Below are 24,486 nucleotides of genomic sequence, written 5' to 3'. Positions count from 1 at the left end.
TTAACGAATCCGACTAGGAACCATGAGGTTGCGGGTTTGGTCCCTGCCCTTGCTCAGTGGGTTAACGATCCGGCGTTGCCGTGAGCTGTGGTGTAGGTTGCAGATGCGGCTCGGATCCCGCGTTGCTGTGGCTCTGGCGTAGGCCGGTGGCTACAGGTCCGATTCGACCCCTAGCCTGGGAACCTCCATATGCCTCGGGAGCGGCCCAAGAAATAGCAACAACAAAAGACAAAAAAAAAAAAAGTCGGAGTTCCCGTTGTGGCTCAGTGGAAACGATTCTGACTTGTAACCACGAGGTTTTGGGTTTGATCCCTGGCCTTGCTCAGTAGGTTAAGGATCCAGCATTGCCATGAGCTGTGGTGTAGGTCGAAGATGCAGCTCGGATCCCAAATTGCCATGGCTATGGTGTAGGCCAACGGCTGTAGCTCCAATTCGACCCCTAGTCTGGGAAACTCCATATGCCACAGGTGCAGCTCTAAAAAGCAAAAAAACAGAAAACAAAAAGAAACCCCTCCAAGCATGTAAAAAGATATTTTGCTATAAGGTTTAAGTGTATTTACATATGGTATGAATTAAAAACAGGTAATAAGATGTAACTAACATTGCACAACATTGTAAATTAACTATACTTTAATAAAAAAATTTTTTAAAAGGCGTAACTAACAAATCTAAGTAAGGAAGTTCCCTTGTGATGCAGCAGGTTAAGGGTGCAGCCTAAAAAACCCCACAGACTTAAATCCAAGTAAGGACTCACTAAACACATAAGTTTATGAGAACTCATCATGACCCTTTTTGTATCAGATAATTAGAACATCCTTTTTCATTGTGCAGAAGAACAAGCATCCTGTAAGAATTCAGAACTACTGTGTGCTATAAGTGCACACAATAGTTCTAGAAGCCTTAAACTAACAGAATATGAAACTGTGTAAAACCAGGTGGATTTCTCCAACTTTCAGACTCTTTATAAACATCTATTTGTATCTATATCTATATTGAGAGAGATTGCTTTCTGGCACCATTTACAAAGGCAAAAATTACTACTGGAAAAAAGCAATGACAGACCTGAGTTCAAAACCTAGTTATGGGAGTTCCCGTTGTGGCTCAGTGGTTAATGAATCCGACTAGGAACCATAAGGTTGCAGGTTCGATCCCTGGCCTTGTTCAGTGGGTTAAGGATCCGGTGTTGCCGTAAGCTGTGATGTAGGTTGCAGACGCAGCTCAGATCCTGCGTTGCTGTGGCTCTGGAGAAGGCCAGTGGCTACAGCTCCAATTAAACCCCTAGCCTGGGAATCTCCATATGCTGCGGGAGCAGCCCTAAAAAGACAAAAAACAAACAAACAAAAAAAACCTAGTTATGTTAAAAATAGAACTATCATGTATGATATAGAAACCCCATTCCTGGATATATCTGGAAAAAATGAAAACCCTAATTTGAAAAGATATAAGCAGTCCAATGTTCACTGTAGCATAATTTACAACAGCCAAGATATGGAAGCAATTAAGTGTTCATCAGCAGAAAAGGATAGAGAAGGTGTGATAAATATATACAATGGAATATTAGCCATAAAAAAGAATGAAATATTGCCATTTGCAGAAACATGGATGGACTTAGAGAATATTATACTAAGTGAAACAAGTCAGACAAAGGTAAGTATTATTTAATATCACTTACATGTGGAATCTAAAAAATAATACAAATAAATCTATATATAAAACAGAAACAGATTCACAGACGTAGAAAATAAACTTATGGTACCAAAGGTGATGGTGGGGAAGGGATAATTAGGAGTATGGAATTAACTGATACAAACTACTATATGTAGGAGTTCCTGTCATGGCACAGTGGAGATGAATCCAACTAGGATTCATCTTTTTTTTTCTTTTGTCTTTTCTAAGGCCGCCCCGAGGCATATGGAGGTTCCCAGGCTAGGGGTCTAATCAGAGCTGTAGCCCCCGGCCTACGCAACAGTCACAGCAACTCGTGATCCAAGTCGAATCTGTGACCTACACCACAGCTCACGGCAACGCTGGATCCTTAACCCACTGAGCGAGGCCAGGGATCAAACCCGCAACCTCATGGTTCCTAGTCAGATTTGTTAACCACTGAGCCATGACGGGAACTCCACCAACTAGGAACCTTGAGGTTGTGGCTTGGATCCCTGGCCTCGCTCAGCAGGTTGGGAATCTGGCGTTGCCTTGAGCTGTGGTGTAGGTCGCAGACGTGGCTGGGATCTGGCATTGCCGTGGCTCTGGCATAGGCCTGCAGCAAAAGCTCAAATCAGACCCCTAGCCTGGGAACCACCACATGCCACGGGTGCAGCCCTAAAAAGACAAAAAGACAAAAATAAAAAATAAATAAATTAAAAAAATAATAAACTACTATATGTAAAATACATAAGCAACAAGAATTTACTATATGGCACAGGGAACTATATTCAATATCTTGTAATAATCTATGATGGAAAATAATCTGAAAAAAAAATGTGACTGAAACACTTTGCTGCACACCTAAAACTAACACAGTATTGTTAAGTCAACTATACCTAAATTTAAAAAAATGATATATCACAATTCAAACAAACAAAAAACCCTAGTTATGAACTTTGGATAGTAAATTTTGTGAGCCTTAGTTTCCTAATCTGTAAACTGAGGATAATAATACCTATACCTCAGTGTTCCATGAAGTTAACAGGATCTGCCTATAGTTACTAGTGTTTAATAAATGACCGCTGTTTTTAGGATTAGTGTGTTTACCTGTGACCTGGAAGGGAGCCTGGATAAGCCGCTGCTGAACTCCCCTGAGTAGCTCCTCTATTTCCTTCTGTATGTTGCAGACAACCTCTTCCATCAGTCCTATGTCAGCAATTCCTTTCCAGAACATCAAAGTGTCCTCTGAAAAAAGAGGGATAAGACAGAGGGTAAACAAGGGCTGCTACATATACTTAGGCATATCGTTACAACGTTAAATTCAAAATTATTTCAATTTGAAATGATTTCTTCTTGGGTTATTTCTGGGAAAAGAAAAGACGCTTTTGGAACATTAGCTGCCTTCCTGAGTTGGCACCTAATTATGTGGACTCTTCAGCAAAATAGGGACTTGTGACAACTGCGTCAACTTGTGATGGCTCTGGCTACAGGAAACCCTATCTTCATCAATAAAAATATTAAATAAATACTAAAATATTATTTATTTAAATAGCTCAATTTAAAATTAAATAATATATAATGTTAAAAGCTAAATAGGGGAGTTGCATTGTGCTCAGCAGGTTAAGAACCCAACTAAAGAGTTCCCATTGGAGTTCCTATTGTGGCACAGTGGAAATGAATCCGACTAGTATCCATGAAGATGTGGGTTCAATCCCTGGCCTCACTCAGTGGGTTAAGGATCTAGTGTTGCTGTGAGCTGTGGTATAGGCCAGCAGCTACAGCTCCGATTTGACCGCTAGCCAGGGAACTTTCATATGCCACAGGTGAGGCCCTAAAAAAGCCAAAAAAAAAAAAACCCCAAAAAAACCTGACTAGTATACACTGAGGATATGGGTTCAACCCTGGCCTTGCTCAGTGGATTAGATGATCCAGCGTAGGTTACAGATTTGGCTTGGATCTGGCATTGCTGTGTTTGTGGCATATCTCGGCAGCTGTGTTATGGCGTAGGCTGGCAGCTACAGCTCCAATTAGATCCCTAGCCCAGGAATTTTCATATGCTGCAGGTGCAGCCCTAAAAAAAAAAAGAAAGAAAAGAAAAATTAAATAGGAGTTCCCTTGTGACACAGTGGATTAAGGATCTGGCATTGTCACTGAAGCGGTTGAGGTTGCTGCTATGGTCCAGATTCAATCATGGCCTGGTAACTTCTACATACTGGGGGTGTAGCCAAAAACTAATAAAAAATAAAATAGGATTTCCTATTGGGGCTCATTGAGTTAAGGACCTGGCGTTACTTGTAAGCTGTGTCATAGGTCTCACAGACATGGCTCAGATCGAGTGTTAACACGGCTGTGGAGTAGGCTTCAGGGGCAGCTCAGATTCAACCGCTGGCCCAGGAACTTCCATATGCTGTAGGTATGGCTATAAAAATAAAAGTTAAATAATAAAGAAATGAAATGAAATTAAAGATATATTACCTCGGGTCATATACTTAAAAAGCAAAATAAAACAGTTGAGTAGGTGGGGTTATAAGCTCCCTGAGGATAGAGGCTATGTCTTTTCATCTATCTAGATTGAGCAACAGTGTCAGCTAAAAAAAGGCAGCAATAAATATTTAAGTGAATTAATGAATGGAGGATGATGTGAAGTTTCTCCTCTCCCCTCTAGGTTAATCATTACTAATCACCATCCTCTACAACACCTGCTACCTAAGTTTTTCTTCTAACATCTTGCAGCTTGGTTTTCTAAGAAATGTGCCAAAGTTGGAGTCAGTATGACAGGATAAAAAACATGGACTCCACAATTATACTTTAATGAAACTTAAAAAAGAAAAAAAAGGAGTTCCCGTCGTGGCGCAGTGGCTAACGAATCCGACTAGGAACCATGAGGTTGTGGGTTCGGTCCCTGCCCTTGCTCAGTGGGTTAACGATCCGGCGTTGCCGTGAGCTGTGGTGTAGGTTGCAGACACGGCTCGGATCCTGCGTTGCTGTGGCTCTGGCGTAGGCCAGTGGCTACAGCTCTGATTTGACCCCTAGCCTGGGAACCTCCATATGTCGTGGGAGTGGCCCAAAGAAATAGCAAAAAGACCAAAAAAAAAAAAAAAAAAGACGTGAACTCCAGAGTTAAATAGCTGAAATTCAATTTGCTCTGACACTTACTAGTTGTGTGACTGGTTTTAGACAAGTTGCTAAACCTTTCTGAATCTCATTTATTTCTTCATAAAATCTGACTTTGCAGGGCTATTGTATGGATTAAAATAAAATATTTGCAGCTATAATTAGTATTAATATGCATAAGAAAAACCAGCACAGGAGTTCCCATCATGGCTCAGTGGTTAACGAATCTGACTAGGAACCATGAGGTTGCGGGTTTGATCCCTGGCCTTGCTCAGTGGGTTAAGGATCCGGTATTGCCGTGAGCTGTGGTGTAGGTTGCAGATGCAGCTCGGATCTGGCAATGCTGTGGCTCTGGCACAGGCCAGTGGCTACAACTCCAATTCGACCCCTAGCCTGGGAACCTCCATATGTCGAGGGAGCAGCACAAGAAAATGGCAAAAAGACCAAAAAAAAAAAAAGAGAGAGAGAGAGAAACCAGCACAAGCAATGAAGAGGGCTTCTGTGTCCACAATCATAATGATGATAAAAGTCACAAAACCCTGCAAGATATCTGAGCCCCACAGAAAGTACCTGAAATTTCCTCCGAGTCTTTCTTCACGCCTTCCTCTGTGGCCATGGTGACAGCAGCAGTGAGAGCAGAGTTCCATTCCAGCCCAGCCTCTTCCATGCTCTCTTCTGAGATAGCAATCTGTGTGATGCTACCTAAAAGCAGTCATTTAAAGGTAAGACCAGTGAATTTTATGAAAAAGTCACAGCTATCTTCTATCTCATACAGCCAAAGAGGTCCTGATATTTTAATTCTCTGGCCTTTTGTCTGCAGGTCTCTATATTGAAAACTAGAATCTTAGGTAAGCAGGGATGAATATGGAATTTTCCAAAGAAAGTCTTCCCTGCAAAAGTAAATGCTTTCTTCTGACTTTGAATAGCAGATGAGAGGTAACTTCACAAATGAAAGATATAGTCACACAACAGCAATCTGCTTTCTGAGCAGTTATGGTTTTGAAAGAGATGGAAGGTGGGCATGATTGCCAGGCTGCCAGACTCAGACTTAGTGAGGATGAGGAGGACTTGAAATAATTTAAAAGAAAATTATAGGGAGCTCCTGCTGTGGCACAGCAGGGTTAAGGATCCGGTGTTGTCTCTATGGCAGAACAGGTTCAATTCCCAGCCCAGTGTAGTGGGTTAAGGATCCAGTATTGCCATAGCTATGGCATAGGTTGCAGCTGCAGCTTAGATTTGATCCCTGGCCTGGGAAATTCCATATGCTACAGGTTCAGCCAAGAAAGAAAGAAAGAGAGAGGAAAGAAAGAAAGGAAGGAAGGAAGAAAGACAGAGAGAGAGAAAGAAGGAAAGAAAGAAAGAAAGAAGGAAAGAAAGAAAGAAAGAAAGAAAGAAAGAAAGAAAGAAAGAAAGAAAGAAAGAAAGAAAGAAAGAAAGAAAATCATGGGAGTTCCCTGGTGGCACAGTGGGTTAAGGATCCAGCATTGCCCCTGCTATGGCACAGGTTCAATCCCTAGCCCCAGGACTTCTACATGCCATGGGCATAGCCAAATAAAAAATAAATTAAAAATTTTTTTTAAAAACAGAAAAAGAGGAGTTCCCGTCGTGGCGCAGTGGTTAACGAATCCGACTAGGAACCATGAGGTTGCGGGTTCGGTCCCTGCCCTCGCTCAGTGGGTTAACGATCCGGCATTGCCGTGAGCTGTGGTGTAGGTTGCAGACGCGGCTCGGATCCCGAGTTGCTGTGGCTCTGGCATAGGCCAGTGGCTATAGCTCCGATTGGACCCCTAGCCTGGGAACCTCCATATGCCGAGGGAGTGGCCCAAAGAAATAGCAAAAAAGATTAAAAAAAAAAAAAAAAAAGAAAAAGAAAATTATGGTGCTTAGTCAAGAGCCCTACTACAAGCATGTTTGATACTAACCATCTAGCATACATGAAATTACGATAACTTATTTATCAGGCTATGTAAGAGAAAGTGAGAAATGAGACCAAAAAAATGAGGTAAGAAATCCATAATAGCAGATTCATGGAGGAAAAAATCTTTTGCAATCAATTACATATTAAGATTTTGGAGTTCCCATTGTGGCTCAGCAGTAGTGAACCTGACTAGTATCCATGAGGATGCGGGTTCAATCTCTGGCCCAGCTCAGTGGGTTAAGGATCTGGCATTGCCATGAGCTGCAGTGTAGGTTGCAGACACTGCTGAGCTCTTGTGTTGCTATGGCTGTGGTGTAGGCTGGCAGCTACAGCTCAGATTTGCCCCCTAGCCTGGGAATTTCCATATGTTGCAGGTGTTGCCCTAAAAAGACAAAAAAAAAATTATATTAAGATTTTAAACAAAAAGAACTAAGAAAAATCAAATTGATCAGACAGAAATATAAACAAGTATGGACTCTCCATGCTGGAGTGTATCAATAATCAAGCAAGTCAGTCATATCAATATGGACAATCAAGTAAAGAAATTTTGGTCAAATTAAAAAGGAAGTAGATAACTTCTCAGCATTTTTCACTTTTTAAGTGAAAGTGTCACATGACCAAAACTTGCTAGATATTTTATACTTTCTTGAAAGGAACTTAGGTTTCAAGAGATTTGGCTTCTACTCACCCAGCAGTTACTCACAGAACATTAGGGCTGACCAAAAGAAACCTTGAGAGGTCATTTGCAAAGCACAGTACTTCCCTTACATCCTTTAGTGTTCTTGTGTCTCTGTCAAGCATATTTATAAGTCTCCTGGAAGTAGTTTAGACATGTTCTAAGAATCTTAGCTGTGCTAACTCTCCAGCAGGACTGAGTCCTTAGTAGAAATCTCACATGGCTACACCTTTCTTAGAGAGAGCCCTAGTCCCAAACTCAACAATACTGAAGTTAAGTGTGCTCCCAGCCTATCTCATTTGTGAGGAAGCCTCAGCTTGGTTATCTGGATCCCTTCCAGATAGAGCTCTTTGATCCTTAGAGCAAAATGTCCATAGTCCAGCCAATGATATGTCTTTGATACATCTCAGTTCAACAGCTGAAAACCATTCACCTTTCTAATCCACCTTCCTGCCTTGACCATTAGCAGTAGAACAAAGGGTTTTCAAAACAATCTAACTTCAAAGATATGCCAAGTGACACCCAAATGAAACCATTAAATAAACATTATATGGGAGTTCCTGTCATGGCACAGCGGAAACGAATCTGACTAGGAAGCATGAGGTTGCAGGTTTGATCCTTGGCCTTGCCCAGCGGGTTAAGGATCTGGCATTGCCGTGAGCTGTGGTGTAGGTCCTAGATGTGGCTTGGACCTGGCATGGCTGTGGCTGTGGTGTAAGCTGGCAGCTGTAGCGCCGATTAAACCTCTAGCCTGGGAATCTCAATATGCCACAGGTGCAGCCCTAAAAAGCAAAATTTAAAAAAAAAAATTTGAATCACCTTTCTAATGTTTACCACGCATTATAATAAACAAGTAAGGGAGTTCCTGTTGTGGCTCAGGAAAAGCGAATCTGACTAGTATCCATGAGAACACAGGTTAGATCCCTGGCCTCGTTCAGTGGCTTAAGGATCTGGTGTTGCTGTAGGCTGTAGTATAGGTCTGAGGCTTAATTCAACTCCTAGCCTGAGAACTTCCATATGCTGTGGGTGTGGCCCTAAAAAGACAAAAAAAAAAGAAGAAGAAGAAGAAGAAACAAGGAAGGAGATATGGCCAACATTTGGGAGAGAACAAAGATCTGTTTCTAAAGCATGGACTCCCACCCAAGATTACCATACCTTATATCAATGCTCAGGAGAACTGAAATTAAGAAACACAAAGGAGAAATGAGAGGCAACGTGCTACTGAAAAACACAGTGGGTTTTCAGGTGGTTTCCTACCCCCTACCATCGGCCGAAGTGGGTGTCTGCACCACACTTGTCTGCTGTCCTGGCACTGGGGCTCTTGCACTGCTGATCAGAAGATCAAATTTGGTGCTTCTGCAGGTATTGGAGCAAACCTTGTCATGTTGGTAAAAATCAATCTGTCCGGAGTCCATCATTTTCCTATGCAAAGAGACAAAAAAAGTACCAGTTTAGCCTGCACTTCATCTAGAGGGGAAAAATAAGAGACAAAGTTGCTGAGACTATTCTGTAGATTAGTGAAACCTAATAGTATTAAAAGTTATTGGGTTGGGAGTTTCCACTGTAGCTCAATGGGATCCTTGGCATCTTTGCAGTGCTGGGAAAAAGGTTTGATCCTTTAACAATGCGTTAAAGGATCTGGCATTGCCACAGCTACAGTGTGGCAACTCTGTAGGTTGCAACTCTGACTCGAATCTGATCCCTAACCCGGGAACTCCACATTCTGTGGGGCAGCCAAAAAAGAACGAAAAAAGTCAATAGGTTGTAAAAATTCTAATTAGGGCTACAAAATTTTCATCGGCCCTGCCCACATTTACAAGTACTCCTTTTTCTTCCCTAGTCTACTCATTACGAGTATTCTCTTTTATTTCCCATTATCACTAAGCTTTATATATATTTAGCTATCCTGACGATAGCTAATTTCCCCATAGAATCTCATTGAAATCAAACTCAAAGAAGGAAAAGACTAATTCATATCCCAGCACAACTGAGAAATGCCACAGAGGAATTACAATTTTGTGATAAGATTCTGATGTATTGGTATTTGTAGACCAGCAAGATCTGTTGCCATTTCTGAAGACATAAAACTTCAGCATATTTCTTCCCTTAAAAAAAAGGAAGTTCCCTAGTGGTGCAGTGGGTTAAGGATCCCACATTGCCACAGCTGTGTTGCTGGCCAGCAACTGTGATGCAGGTTCAGTCCCTGGTCTGGGGACTTTTTTGGCTGTGGGTGCAGCCGAAAAAAAAAAAAAAAAAAGATAACTCTTCTATAAATAGAGAGCAAAGTTGATTATACTATATCCGTACTATAAAATATCCTCATAATTGGATTCATAAGACATTGTTATTACAGGCCATGAGCAAAATCATGGGGTATTTTAATTATATTACTCTATGTTATAATGTCACTTGGCTTTCACTAAAGAGTTTTTTTTAGGCACTCGAGTCTTTTTTACATTTGGGGGAAGTTGGCATACGTGTGTTTTTCTGGGCAAATAAAAAAAAGCTAAGAACAACAAAAAAGAAAGTTAATAGGCATTCATCCCCAATGTCATACAACTACTGATCTCTCCCCAACACAGAGATATTGTCAATATTTCAGCATATTTTCTTCCACTAACTTTACTTAACATGTGTGTGTTTCTATTTTGGCCACACCCACAGTATATGGACATTCCCAGGCCAGGGATTGAATCTGATCAAAGAAACCAGTATGTGTGTGTGTGTGTGTGTGTGTGTGTGTGTGTGTGTGTGTTTTGGTTGTTTTGGTTTTTGTTTTTGTCTTTTGTCTTTTTAGGGCATATGGAGATTCCCAGGCTAGGGGTTGAATCAGAGCTGTAGCTGCGGGCCTACACCACAGCCACAGCAATGCCAGATCTGAGCCTAAGTCTATAATCTGCACCACAGCTCATGGCAACACCAGATCCTTAATCCACTGATCGAGGCCAGGGATCGAACATGTGTCCTCATGGATATTAGTCAGATTTGTTACAGTTGAGCCATGACAGGATCTCCTGTGTGTGTGTTTTAAAACAACTAAAATCACATAAGTTCCTGTGGTACAGTAGGTTAAGAATCCGACTGTAGGAGTTCCTGTTGCAGCACAGCAGAAACAAAAAGCTAAAATCTCACTGTTCAATTTATATTATATTTTGTTTTCTTTCTTATATTACATCATAAGGACTTTTCAAAGCACATAAGACAAAGGTAAGAGGTTTTGAGGTTCTTATACATGTTCTGTGGGGAACTTTTAATTCTTTTTTTTGTCTTTTGTCTTTTTAGGGCCACACCTGCTGCATATGGAAGTTCCCAGGCTAGGGGTCAAATCAGAGCTGTAGCCACCAGCCTATGCCACAGTCACAGCCATGCTAGATCCAAGCCATGTCTGCAACCTATATCACAGCTCACAGCAATGCCAGATTAACCCACTGAGTGAGGCCAGGGATTGAAACTGCATCCTCACAGATGCTAGTCAGATTGGTTTCCACTGAGCCATGATGGGAACTCCTGAAACTTTTAATTCTTTTTTCTCTCTTTTTTTCTTTGCTTTTTAGAGCTGCACCCTCGGCATACGGAAGTTCCCAGGCTAGGGGTCTAATCAGAGCTAGAGCTGCTGGCCTGCGCCACAACCACGGCAATGGAGGATCTAAGCTGCATCTGCGACCTGCACCACAGCTCACAGCAATGCCATATCCTTAACCCACTGAGCAAAGCCGGGCATCGAACCCACAACCTCATGGTTACTAGTCAGATTTGTTTCTGCTGCACCTTAACAGGAACTCCTGGAACTTTTAATTCTTAACTGCATTTAAAATTTTTCTATCAATTTCTTGCTCAAGAAATACCAACTATGGAGCTCCCATTGTGGCTCAACAGTAACCCACCCAGTTAGGATCGATGAGGATTCGGACTCGTTCCCCGGCCCCACTCATTGGGTTAAAGAATTCAGTGTTGCCGAGAGCTGTGGTGCAGATCGCAGACATGGCTTGGATCCCACGTTGCTATGGCTGTGGTGTAGGCTGATGGCTACAGCTCCAATTCTACCCCTAGCCTGGGAACTTCCATATACCGCGGGTGCAGCCCTAAAAAGACCAAAAAAAAAAAAAAGAAGAAAAGAAAGAAAGAAAAAAGAAATACCAACTAATTTAATTACAGCAAAAGGGGAAAAATTACAATAATAAACTTGCTGCACAAAGAGATCGGTGGGGATGTTATACATTCTAAAGTTTACAAGAGTTCCCATTGTGGCGCAGTGGTTAACGAACCCGACTAGGAAGCATGAGGTTGCCGGTTTGATCCCTGGCCTTGCTCAGTGGCTTAAGGATTGGCATTGCTGTGGTGTAGGTTGCAGACGTGGCTCAGATCTAGCGTTGCTGTGGCTCTGGCGTAGGCTGGTAGCTACAGCTCAGATTGGGACTCCTAGCCTGGGAATCTCCATATGCCATGGGAGCAGCCCTAGAAAAGGCAAAAATACAAAAAAAAAAAGTTTACAATGGTACAATGACGGCAAAGATTGCATTCACTGGTGCATAATTGTTATTTATAAACAGCACTTTTCTACTCTACCAAATTATCCCAGGATTTGTCAGGCAGCATACATCTCCATGGTTGTCAAACTTGCTTAGCACCTGGCTTAGCTCTACCTACGCTTAGCGACCTCAAGCAGGACTGTCATCTACTCCTGAGCTTCTCTACCCAGAGAAGATCCTACCCAACATTCTAACATCAGAAAAATTTGCCCTGGGAGTTCCTGTTGTGGCTCAGCAGTAACGAACCCGACTAGTGTCCATGAGTATATGAGTTAGATCCCTGGCCTTGCTCAGTGGGTTAAGGATCCAGCGCTACCATGAGCTTCAGTGTAGGTCACAGACACGGCTTGGGTCTGCTATTGCTATGGCTGTGGTGCAGGCCAGCAGCTGTAGCTCTGATTCAACCCCTAGCCTGGGAACTTTCATATGTCACAGGTGTGGCCCTAAAAAGCAAAAAGAAAAAGACTAATTTGCTCTGGATGCTGGGAAGAGTCAATTTAATTCAACTTTCCTTTTCTCACAGGGATTTTAAGAATAAGTCAAGGGAGGTCAAATAATGCATGGATTACTCAAATCAATCCTTCAGAAAAAATAAAAATTCAAATTAAAGAGAAAAGACTGAAATTCTCTGGTGGCCTAGGGGCTAAGGACTCAGCACTGTCACTGCTGTGGCTCAGATTACTGCTGTGTCTTGGGTTCCATCCTTGACCTGGAAACTTCTGCATGCCACAGGTATAGCCGATAAATAAATAAATAAATTACAAAGACTGGGCTCTCTGGATTCTACCATGATTAAGTGCCCCAAAGACAGTTGAAAGGTATGGGCTCACCTGAGCATGATTCCACCCAGACGAATAGCTCTCTTCCAGTCCTTCAGGGTGGATTTGCCAGCCAGATGAACAAAATGCTTGGGGCTGATCAACTGATCATTGAACTAATGTAAAAAGAAAAGTCCAAAATAATCCAATGTCAACTTAGGCAGGCCAAGAGGGGAAAAAAGACATAACTTTACTTCTGATGTATAAACAATACCCAGATGACATCTTAAGTCATAGCCTTGTATTCTCTACCCATCTGTCCCATGTGCAGAGAAGGCGATCCTTCTCTGGGTAGGAGAGCTACAGACGACAAGAGGAGTGTCAGAGATGAATATACTGATTTGGATCTAAAATCCGTTTATACCCTGAATCAAACAGTTGTTACAAAGGCTGTTAAAATGAAGTAATCTATCCAGCTCTAATGACAAGATTCAGGATACGGTAGAAAGAATAAATATGGTAGAAACTAACAGCACTACAGAGCCTCAAAAGTCTGTAATTCTTAATGATTCCAGGACGATGCCAGTGATGATACCAACTATCTATGGGTAAAGCTATGGCTACCAGTGGAAACAGAATAAGCAATTATTTCCACATTGTGCTCTCATGAAAATTATTTTTATCAATAATAATTTTCAACAAACTACTAAATTACACATCGCTGTGACATTTTACATATACTATCTCAGTTCATCTTCTAGCAACCTTACTGTTTGTAATTATTTTTATTGGAATATATAAGGCTCTGAAATATTAAATACCTTGCTCAAGGTCACCCAGCAAGTCAGTGATAGAGATGGGACTCCATTCATTCAACAAATATTTACTGACAAATATGCCAAGCACTATTCTAGATGCTGGGGATACACTGGTGAACAAAACAGACAAATTCTCAGCTCTCAAAGGACTTGTAGTCTGGTGGGACTTGAATCCAGGTCAATTTCACTCCAAAGTCCTTACTTTTTTTTCACTGTGACACAAAGGGACTAGAGTCACAAAACGGGGGAAAACATTGATAATGGGGGAAGAGAAAGATGAAGCACTGAAACCACACCGTTTGAAAACAAGGAGCCCCAAAATAGGGCCCAGCAAGGAGAAAAGACAATTACCTTGACACATTTTACATTTATTCCTGGACATACAAACTTCTTCCAAAGGAGAATGGCTTTGCTCTCACCACAAGTTATGGGATAAGCAATTTCCATGTCCTCATTTGCTTCTATAGTGCTGGCATCTGAAAATGGGAAACTATCAGTTATTTATCAAATACTCTTCCCCTGGAGTTCCCGTCATGGCGCAGTGGTTAACGAATTCGACTAGGAACCATGAGGTTGCGGGTTCGATCCCTGGCCTTGCTCAGTGGGCTAAGGATCTGGCATTGCTATGAGCTGTGGTGTGGGTCGCAGACACGGCTCAGATCCCACATTGCTGTGGCTCTGGTGTAGGCTGGTGGCTACAGCTCCAATTAGACCCCTAGCCTGGGAACCTCCATATGCTGTGGAAGCGGCTCAAAAAAGGCAAAAAGACAAAAAAGAAAAAAAAAAAACACTCTTCCCCAAAGCTTAATTCAATACCTCTAGTCTCAGAGTTCCCATCATAGCTCAATGGTAATAAACTCAACTAGTATCCATAAGGATACGGGTTAGATCCCTGGCCCCACTCAGTAGTTTAAGGATCCCACATTGCCATGAGCTACACTGTACGTCACAGATGCAGCTCAGATCTCATGTTGCTGCAGTTGTGGCGTAGTCTGGTAGCTGCATCTCCAATTTGACCCCTAGCCTGGGAACTTCCATATGCAACAGGGTGGCCCAAAAAAGTAAAAAACAAATCAAAACAAAACAAAATCTCTAGTCTGTTGGTTCCAGTGAAGGTCTAACAGTTCACACTGGTTGATACTGGTTAGGAATTTCCTGGAAGAAGTATGGCATAACAGCTCTCTTACCAAGCCCCCACAGTGCCAGATACTGCAATATGTGCTCTTACAGGCTCAATCTTTTTTTAATGATTTTATTTATATTTATTTATTTACATATTTATTTACCGGCTATGCCTGTAGCATGTGGAAGTTCCCAGGCAAGAAACTGAACCTGCACCACAGCAGCAACTCAAGCTACTGCAGTGACAACACCAGATCCTTAACCTGCTGCGCCACAAAAGAACTCCTATAGGCTCAATCTTAATTAGCTCTTTAAAAAATTCTATGATGGAGTTCCCATCATGGCTCAGTGGTTAACGAATCCGACTAGGAACCATGAGGTTGTGGGTTCGGTCCCTGCCCTTGCTCAGTGGGTTAACGATCCGGCGTTGCTGTGAGCTGTGGTGTAGGTTGCAGACATGGCTCGGATCCCACGTTGCTGTGGCTCTGGCGTAGGCCGGTGGCTACAGCTCCATTTCGACCCCTAGCCTGGGAACCTCCATATGCTGCGGGAGCAGCCCAAGAAATAGCAAAAAGACAAACAAAAAACAAAACAAAACAAAAAAATTCTATGAGGCTGTGATTGTTTCCTAGGTAGTCTGTAGGTCTCAGAAAAGTGAAGGTACTTTCCCAAGGAAACACAGCAAAAAGTAAGAACTTGGGATTAAAATCAGGTTTGTCCAATTTCCAAGTTTCTCTTCAGTTTCCTTCCATTGACTGCCCTCCAATCAACAGATCATCAGTCTTCATCCACAACTTCCCCAATGACAGAGATCAACTTTGAGGCTCCAGTTTCTCTGAGGGATTTATATAGATGAAAAATATTTTCAGCAACCCCCGCAAAGGGAGTTCCCATCATGACTCAGTGGTTAACAAACCCAACTAATATCCACAAGGACGCAGGTTCGATCCCTGGCCTCGCTCAGTGGGTTAAGGATCCGGCATTGCCATGAGTTATGGTGTAGTTTGCAAACATGGCTCGGATCTTGCGTTGCTGTGCCTGTGGTGTAGGCTGGCAGCTGTAGCTGATTCCACCCCTAACCTGGAAACCTCCATATGCCACAGAGGAGGCCCTAAAAAGACACATGCAAAAAAAGAAAAAGCAACCCCAGCAAAGTGATGTAATTATCAACTGATAAGAATTCCCTTGTGGCACAGTGGTTAAGGACCTGGCATTGTCACTGCAGTGGCTTAGGTCACTGCTGTGGCACAGGTTTGATCCCTGGCCTAGGAACTTCTATGTGTCACAGGCACAGTCAAAGAAAAAGAAAAAAAATCAACTGACAGCCCTAGCATCTTAATTAGTCATATCTCTAGATATGCCATCATTAAACTGATAGCTAAGCACTGGTAGGGCACACTGGATAGGGGGTGGAAATAAGGCACAAAAGGCAAGAAATTTCAACCAAGGAAGCTAAGGTCAAAAGTACTAGAATGGGGAGTTCCCTTCATGGCTCAGCAGTTAACGAACCCGACTAGGATCCACAAGGACACGGGTTTGATCCCTGCCTCGATCAGTGGATTAAGGATCCAGCATTGTCGTGAGCCATGGTGTAGGTTGCAGATGCAGCTTGGATCCTGTGTTGCTGTGGTTGTGGCACAGACCGGTGGCTGCAGCTCCGATTTGACATCTAGCCTGGGAACCTCCGTATGCCGCAGGTGTGGCCCTGAAAAGCAAAAAAATAAAAAATAAAAGGCACTAGAACGGGAGTTCCCACTGTGGTGCAATAGAATTTGACTGCAGTAGCACAGGTTGCTATGGAGGTGTGGGTTCCATCCCAAGCCCAGCACAGTGGGTTAAAGGATCTGGAGTTGCCAGAGCTGTGGCATAAAGTGTGCTATAGGTTGAAGATGAGGCTCAAATTCAATCTATGGCCCATGAACTTCCATATGCCTTGGGTACAGCCATTAAAAAAATAATAAAATTTTTTTTTAAAAAAAAGGAGTGCCCATTGTGGCTCAGCAGTAATGAGCCCAACTAGTATCCATGAGGAAAGGGTTTGATCCCCGGCCCCACTCAGTGGGTTAAGGATCCGGCATTACCATGAGCTGTGGTATAGGTCACAGACATGGCTTGGATCCTGCGTTGTTGTGGCTGTGGTGTAGGCAGTTAGCTGAAGCTCCAATTCAACTCCTAGCCTGGGAACTTCCATATGCTGTGGCTGTGTCCTTAAAAAAAAAAAAAAAAAAAAGTACTAGAACAACAAAAAAACTTACCAATCCCTTCTTCAATTTTGTGTATCGTGTGAGTTTCTACTGCCACAACTGCTGTGTTGTTCTCGGACCCAGCTTCATAAATCCTGTTGTAAAAGTGTCCATCGATAAACAAACTACATAAATCATGAAAAAATTAATATTCACAGCATGGGGTTAGGAAATTTGTTTTAATCTATCTCAAAAGGAATAAAATAATATACTTTACTACTCAATGTTAGTGTTCTGTTCAGTGCCTCATTGTATTTAAATTCCAAGCTTCTAGAACTGCTTAGCAGCTACTACCATTGAAAGGAATCAACAACTTTCCTCACCCCAAAGGAAAGTTACTCTTGCACCTATTTACACTGTCCCTTGTTACTATTTTACACCAGACTTTACCCTTCCTAGCATTAAAAGCTCATGGAGTTCCCGTTGTGACACAGCAGAAATGAATCTGACTAGTATCCACGAGGATGTAGGCTCAATCACAGGCCTTGCTCAGTGGGTCAGGAATTCAAGCTGTGGGGTAGGTCTCGGACTCAGCTCAGATCCTGAGCTGCTGAGGCTCTGGCATTGGCCAGCAGTGGTAGCTCCGATTGGACCCCTAGCCTGGGAAGCTGCATATGCTGCAGGTCCAGCCCTAAAAAGCAAAAAAAGAAAAAAGTAAAAACAAGCTCATGACATAAGAATAAGAATTAAGTCATATTATAGAATTCTCCAAACAAGACTAGTAAGTAATACTGCTATATAGTTCAAGCCAGGAAGAACCTGCTGATCACAGAAATGATGTCCCTTGTTGGAATCTAGGCACTTCAGCCATTTTTACACTTTAGCACTTTTCTTTAAGGGCTGTACCTGCGGCATATGAAAATTCCCAGGCCAGGGGTTATATTAGAGCTGCAGCTGCTAGCCTACACCACAGCAACATGGGATTCTAGCTACGTCTGTGACCTACACCACAGCTCACAGCAACACCAGATCCTTAACCCACTAAGCAAGGTCAGGGTTTCAAACCTGCATCCTCATGGATACTAGTTGGATTCATAACCAGAAGAGCCACAACAGGAACTCCCACTTTAGCATTATTTAAGGCACCATATTCAAATGATCAACATGAGCAAACTAGTTTAAAAAAAAAAAAAAAGAGGAGTCCCCATTGTGGCTTAGTGGTAACTAAGGACATTGGGTTCAATCCCTGGCCTCACTCAGTGGGTTGAGAAGTCTGTGTTGCTATGGCTGTGGTGTAGGCCAGCAGCTGCAGCTCTGATTGGATCCCCAGCCCAGGAACTTCTATATGCCTCAAATGTGGCCCTAAAAAGAAAAAATTTTTAAAAAAGAGATTATGCCCAAAGTAACTAGCAGTAGAGGTACCACTTAAGCAAAATCTCTCTCCAAAATGTTTCTACCTTCTTTTCTTTTTCATCTTTTGTCTTTTTAGGGCTGCACCCACCGCATATGGAGGTTCCCAGGCTAGGGTTCTAATTGGAGCTATAGCTGCCAGCCTGCACCACAGCCACAGCAATGCGGGATCTGAGCCATGTCTGAGACTTACACCACAGCTCATAGCAACGCCAGATCCTTAACCCACTGAGCGAGGCCAGGGATTGAACCGGCAACCTCATGGTTCCTAGTCGGATTCATTTCCACTGTACCATGAGGGTAACTCCTGTTTCTACCTTCTAAGAAGTGGTTCAGATAACCTAACATGATACAGTGATGACTTTTAATTTCCATAATAGGAGTTCCCATTGTGGCTCAGCAGTAATAATCCTGACTAGTATCCATGAGGATGCTGATTCGATCCCTAGCCTCCATCAGTGGCATTGCAGTGAGCTGTGATGTAGGTCGCAGATGCAGCTCATATCCCATGTTGCTGTGGTGCAGGTCGGCAGCTGCAGCTCCAATTAGACCTGCAGCCTGGGAATCTCCATATGCTGTGGGTATGACCCTAAAAAGCAAAAAAAAAGAGAAAAATTTCCATAATAAACCTAATGTTAATTACTGCATCTTGTTATCATAAAGCACTGCCTGAATCCTTTGTATCAGTGACTACCCACCCACATGGTGACATCTTTAGCACACATCTCCCTTCTAAATTCCACACCAGGACACAATTAACTACTAAATAAATAAAATCATGTGTTTTTGTTTTTGTGTTTGCTACAGAACACAGCAGCATGATGTGGGATCTCAGCTCCCGGACCAGGAACTGAACTCAGGCCACAGCAGTGAACATGGCAAATCCTAACCATTAGACCACCAGGGAACTCCCTAAATAAATATTTTTGGACACCCCATAGGACTCTGTTGAATTCATTATGTCTAAAATAACCAAGTTCTCTCTCCTCTCCCACCTCCCAAACTACTCTTCTTCCTATATTCCCCATCCTTGTTAATGGCATCATACCGCACAGTAGCCTAAAACAAAAGCCTGGGAATTACACTAAATTTCTCTCTTTTCCTCCTCCTCAACTCCTACAGTCAGTCACCAAATCCTGCCAGATGCAACTCACACTAGTCAGCCTCCCTGTCTCTATTTCTACCACTAATGCCTTAATTCAGGCTAAGTCATCTCTAGGCTGAAGTGGTCTGTTTGCCTCTACCTGGTCGTCTGTATTCCTCCCACAGTGATCACGGAACAACCCCCCTTAAAACCCTTCATGGGAGTTCCCGTCGTGGCGCAGTGGTTAACGAATCCGACTAGGAACCATGAGGTTGCGGGTTCAATCCCTGACCTTGCTCAGTGGGTTAACGATCCGGCGTTGCCGTGAGCTGTGGTGTAGGTTGCAGACGTGGCTCTGGCGTAGGCCGGTGGCTGCAGCTCCGATTAGACCCCTAGCCTGGGAACCTCCATATGCTGCGAGAGCGGCCCAAGAAAATGGCAAAAAGACAAAAAAATGAAAAAATAAAAAAAAATAAAACCCTTCATGAACCCTCTCCATAGAGTTCTCTTGTGGCACAATGGGTTAAGGATCTGGCACTGTCACCACAGCAGCCCAAGTTGATCCCTGGCCTGGGAATTTCCATAGGTTGTGGGCATGGCCAAAAAACAAACAAACAAAAAGCCCCTCTCCTTTCTGCTGAGATAAGGCTCCAGTCCTTACTATGACATTTAAGTCCCTCCAAGATCTGGCCCCTGGTTTCAACTCTCACCAAGCCCCACCTGACAATCCAAGCTCCAAGCCCTAACTGTACCAAACTATTTGTGGTTCCCAAAATTGTCATCTTCTCTCCCCCCCCCCCCTTTTTTTTTTTTTGCTTCTTAGGGCCACACTTGGGGCATATGGAAGTTCCCAGGCTAGGGATCAAAACTGTGTATTAATGGATACTAGTCAGGTTCGTTACCACTGAGTCACAACAAGAACTCTGAAAACTGCCATCTTCTTTTACACTATCTCTGCTCTCCTCTCCCCAGAACATCCGTCCGCATTTTTTGTTTTTTAATAAGTATCCTCCATGATTCATTTCCTTCCATCTCAACCCTCTGGTCTAATCGCCCACTTCCTCCTTTGTGACCCAATTGTGTTTTATTTAGGCTTTGATCACAACAACTATAACACTTAATACTTAAAACTTGTTTACCTGTTTGTCTCTCCTTGGGCATAGTATAAAAAGTCCCTGAGAGCAGAGACTATATCTTATTCATTTATTCAATTTTTTATGGCAGGCATCTTGTATACTAACTGGGATATGGCAAAGCACCTAACAAATGACTGGTCAATGAATGAGGAACGTGATAAACATGAGAAACCACTGCTTGAAGTACATTTAGTAAACTCATTCTAACTTGACCAATATGTGCAAAATCCTTTCAAAGAATAAATTCTGAGGGGTGGGGGAAGGGGCTGGGGTTTGATATGGAAATGCTATAAAATTGGGTCATGATGATCATTGTACAACTATAAATGTAACAAAATTTATTGAGTAAATGAAAATAAATAAATAAATACATACATAAAGTGAATAAAAAAAAAAAAAGAATAAATTCTTAAGAGTTCCCATTGTGGCTCAGTAGTAACGAATCCCACTGGTATCCATGAGGACACAGGTTCGATCCCTGGCCTTGCTCAATGGGTTAAGGATCCAGTGTTGCCATGAGTTGTGGTGTAGGTTGCAGACACAGCTCGGATCTGACGCTGCTGTGAGTGTGGTGTAGGCTAGCAGCTATAGCTCAGATTCAACCCCTAGCCTGGAAACTTCCAAATGCCACAGGTGTGGCCCTAAAAAGCAAAAAAAAATTTTTAATTTTTTAATTAAAAAAATAAATAAATTCTTGGAGTTTCTGTTATGGCTTAGCAGTAACAAACCTGACTAGTATCCATGAGGACATGGGTTTGACCTTGGCCCCGCTCAGTGGGTTAAAGATCTGGTGTTGCTGTGGCTGTGGTGTAGGCTGGCAACTGTAGCTCCATTTGTAACCCTAGCCTAGGAACTTCCATATGCTGCGGGTGTGGCCCTAAAAAGACAAAAACAAACAACAATAAAGTTCCTGTCATGGCTCAGTTGTTAACGAACCTGACTAGCATCCATGAGGACGCAGGTTTGATCCCTGGCCTTGCTCAGTGGGTTAAGGATCTGGTGTTGCTGTGAGCTCTGTAGGTCGCAGATGTGGCTCAGATCCCGTGTTGCCATGGCTCTGGCATAGTCTGGCAACTACAACTCTGATTCGACCCCTAGCCTGGGAACCTCCACATGCCGACAGTGTGGCCCTAAAAGACAAAAAAAAAAAGAATAAATTATTGCTTATACATAATTTCAACAACTAGTAAATTGCACTTGGGGTGGGAAGTCAGGGCATAGTCTGTATCTTTATGGGCAAACAAGGGGTTTTTTTTGTTTTTGTTTTTTTGTCTTTTCTAGGGCCATACCTGCGGCTTACGGAGGTTCCCAGGCTAGGGGTCTAATCGGAGCTGTAGCCACCAGCCTACACCATAGCTCACAGCAACGCTGCATCCTTAACTCACTGAGCGAGGCCAGGGATCAAACCTGCAGCCTCATGGTTCGTAGTTGGATTTGTTAACCACTGAGCCATGACAGGAACTCCTGGGCAAACAAGGTTTTATCAGGGAAAATTTTTCTAAAAGTATGCAGGATAGTGATAGATTTAGCCTAGTTCCCTACACGTACTATAACTATTGTCAAAAATCATAAAATATGTTTAAAATATGTTATAAAATATGTTATAAGATACTGACATGCCTTATGAATCATCAAAATAAGGTAAAATTATGTTTACTAAAGCTTTAAAGGTTAACTCTACATCACTGATCACTGTAAATCTCTAAAAATGAAATTTCACATATAGTTAATGAGGTTGGAGAGGGGGACAGGGGTCAGCTCAGGCAGGACTTTGTAGACTATGGCGGGAAGGTGAGATTTTATTTAGGATACAATGTGAAGGCATTGGAGGGCTGAACAGAGATGTGAAATGATGATTTGGGGTTTTGTGGGGGTTCTTTTGGCCACGCCCATATCATGTGGAAGCTTCCAAGCCTTGGACTGAACCCATGCCACAGCAGCAACCGAGCAGTGACAACCTAGATCCTTAACCTGCTATGCCACAAGGGAACTCCAGAGACCCGCACTTTTTTTTTTTTTTTTTTTTTAGGGCTACACCTGTGGCATGTGGAGGTTACCTGGCTACAGGTCAAACTGGAGCTACAGCTGCCAGCCTACACCACAGATCATAGAACGCCAGATCTTTTAACCCTCTGAGTGAGGCCAGGGGTAGAACCTGCATCCTTATGGATGCTTATCAGGCTTCTTACCACTGGGCCACAACAGGAACTTGCCAGAGACCTGTACTTCTTATCACTAGAAGCACTGTTTTTGTTCCCTGCTTATTTTAATAAAATGAGACTAAAATGCAATCAATAAAACATTTAAATAAATAATACAACTAGAAAAATCAACTCACAGGCACCTCTAAGTACAATACCTCAAAATGTTTATTCACTAGCTTATGTGCTAAAATTTTGTGTAAACAGTGGATTGGAGAGTCAATATATATTATACAAAGATGCCTCTATCTAATCAAGCAATAAGAGGTTTCCAGAAAAGGCATTTCGAAAATAAAAGAGACAAACAAAAGAAAACTAAATGGAATTAAATCTTCAAAAGAATTAAGTCTCTAAATAGCAGAGAAGATTTTTCCTGTCTCTACTAGGGATAGGATAAGGGACAACTGATAAACGATGCCTCCATGAGAAAATAAAGCTGCCAAGAACTAAAGAACCTGCCCTTTAATTCCTCCTGATGTTACCCTACCTCAAAAGGTAACAACTACAAGTATGTATATGTATGGTCAAAGGAAATTCCCAAACAAGTGAATCTGAATAAGCATGCATAATCTGTTGGTGCCAGTAAAAATCAGAACCACTCTAGGAGTTCCTGTTGAGGCTTGGCAGGTTAAGAAACTGACTCCTGGGAGTTCTCGTCGTGGCTCAGTTGTTAACGAAACCGACTAGGAACCATGAGGTTGAGGGTTCAATCCCTGGCCTTGCTCAGTGGGTTAAGGATCCGGTGTTGCCATGAGCTGTGGTGTAGGTTGCAGACGTGGCTCGGATCCCACGTTGCTGTGGCTCTGGTGTAGGCTGGGCCACTACAGCTCTGATTTGACCCCTAACCTGGGAACCTTCATATGCCTTGGGAGCAGCCCAAGAAATGGCAAAAAAGAAAAAAAGATAAAAAAAAAAGAAAGAAAGAAACTGACTCCTGTCCATAAAGATGTGGGTTCAATCCCTGGCCTCGTTCAGTGGGTTAAAGGATCCAGCGCTGCCGTGAGCTGTGGTGTAGGTCACAGATGCAGCTCGGATTTGGTGTTGCTATTGCTGTGGCACAGGCTGGCAGCTGCAGCTCTGATTCCACCCCTAGCCTGGGTACTTCCCTATATTACAGGTCTGCAGGTGAGGCCCTGAAAAGAAAAAAAAAAAAAGAACAAAAACAAAAAACACTCTATAGGCTATATGTTGGGAATTAATATCAACTTTCCCTTATAGACCTTAGAATGTTTCCTTTATGCTTAACAATATTCAGAAATGTCAACAAAACTATGATTATATTTTTTAAACTAAGAAGAAAAAGTCCTTATCTTTTATAGATATATACTAATGTCTGGGATTTGCTTAAAAAAATTCAAGAGTGAGTGGATGTAGAGATGAAATAAGACTGGCCACATGTTGATAACCGCTAAAGCTATGTGATGGATGAGGTTCATTATCGTATTTTCTTTATTTTGAGGTCTATTTGAAATTTCCTTTGCTAAAAAGCTTTTTAAATTCCAAGATAGGTTACCTGTCTTTCTCCAGAAGATTTAAGGCAAGTTACATTATTTAGTAGACTAGGACTGGATTACAGTCCTCCCTTGGTATTGGTGGGGGATTGATTCCAGGATACTCCCATCCCTCAAATACCAAAACACACAGATATTCAAGTCCCTTATAAAATGGTATCACAGGGACTTCCCTTTGTGGCTCAGCAGTTAACGAACCCAACTAGGATCCATGAGGATGCAGGTTTGATCCCTGGCCTCACTCAGTGGGTTAAAGATCCAGTGTTGCTGTGATATGTGGTGAAGGTCGCAGTCACAGCTCAGATCCCGAGTTGCTGTGGCTGTGGCATAGGCCAGCAGATGTAGCTCCAATTGGATCCCTAGCCTGGGAACTTACATA

At 42.5% G+C, this 24,486-nt stretch overlaps 1 protein-coding gene across 4 annotated transcripts in view; it reads right to left on the bottom strand.

Moving 5' to 3' along the window:
• GMEB1 (glucocorticoid modulatory element binding protein 1) overlaps nucleotides 1-24,486 on the bottom strand; it is a 47,039-nt gene that overhangs the window by 12,714 nt on the left and 9,839 nt on the right. For 2 of the 4 annotated variants that reach the window (XM_047792908.1, XM_047792907.1), the window contains exons 3-8: nucleotides 16,838-16,950; nucleotides 13,812-13,936; nucleotides 12,715-12,818; nucleotides 8,620-8,777; nucleotides 5,332-5,463; nucleotides 2,755-2,892 (exon numbers count right to left, since the gene is read on the bottom strand). In XM_047792908.1, the coding sequence (XP_047648864.1) occupies nucleotides 2,755-2,892; nucleotides 5,332-5,463; nucleotides 8,620-8,777; nucleotides 12,715-12,818; nucleotides 13,812-13,936; nucleotides 16,838-16,950 (770 nt within the window). The remainder of the gene's footprint in view (nucleotides 1-2,754; nucleotides 2,893-5,331; nucleotides 5,464-8,619; nucleotides 8,778-12,714; nucleotides 12,819-13,811; nucleotides 13,937-16,837; nucleotides 16,951-24,486) is intronic. The other 2 variants (XM_047792909.1, XM_047792910.1) reach the window with 1 other exon arrangement.

Source organism: Phacochoerus africanus, chromosome 8, assembly GCF_016906955.1.
Source record: "Phacochoerus africanus isolate WHEZ1 chromosome 8, ROS_Pafr_v1, whole genome shotgun sequence".
Taxonomy (NCBI): Eukaryota; Metazoa; Chordata; class Mammalia; order Artiodactyla; family Suidae; genus Phacochoerus; species Phacochoerus africanus.
Note: the sequence above shows the minus strand (reverse complement) of the source record. Positions and strands in the feature narration are given on the sequence as shown.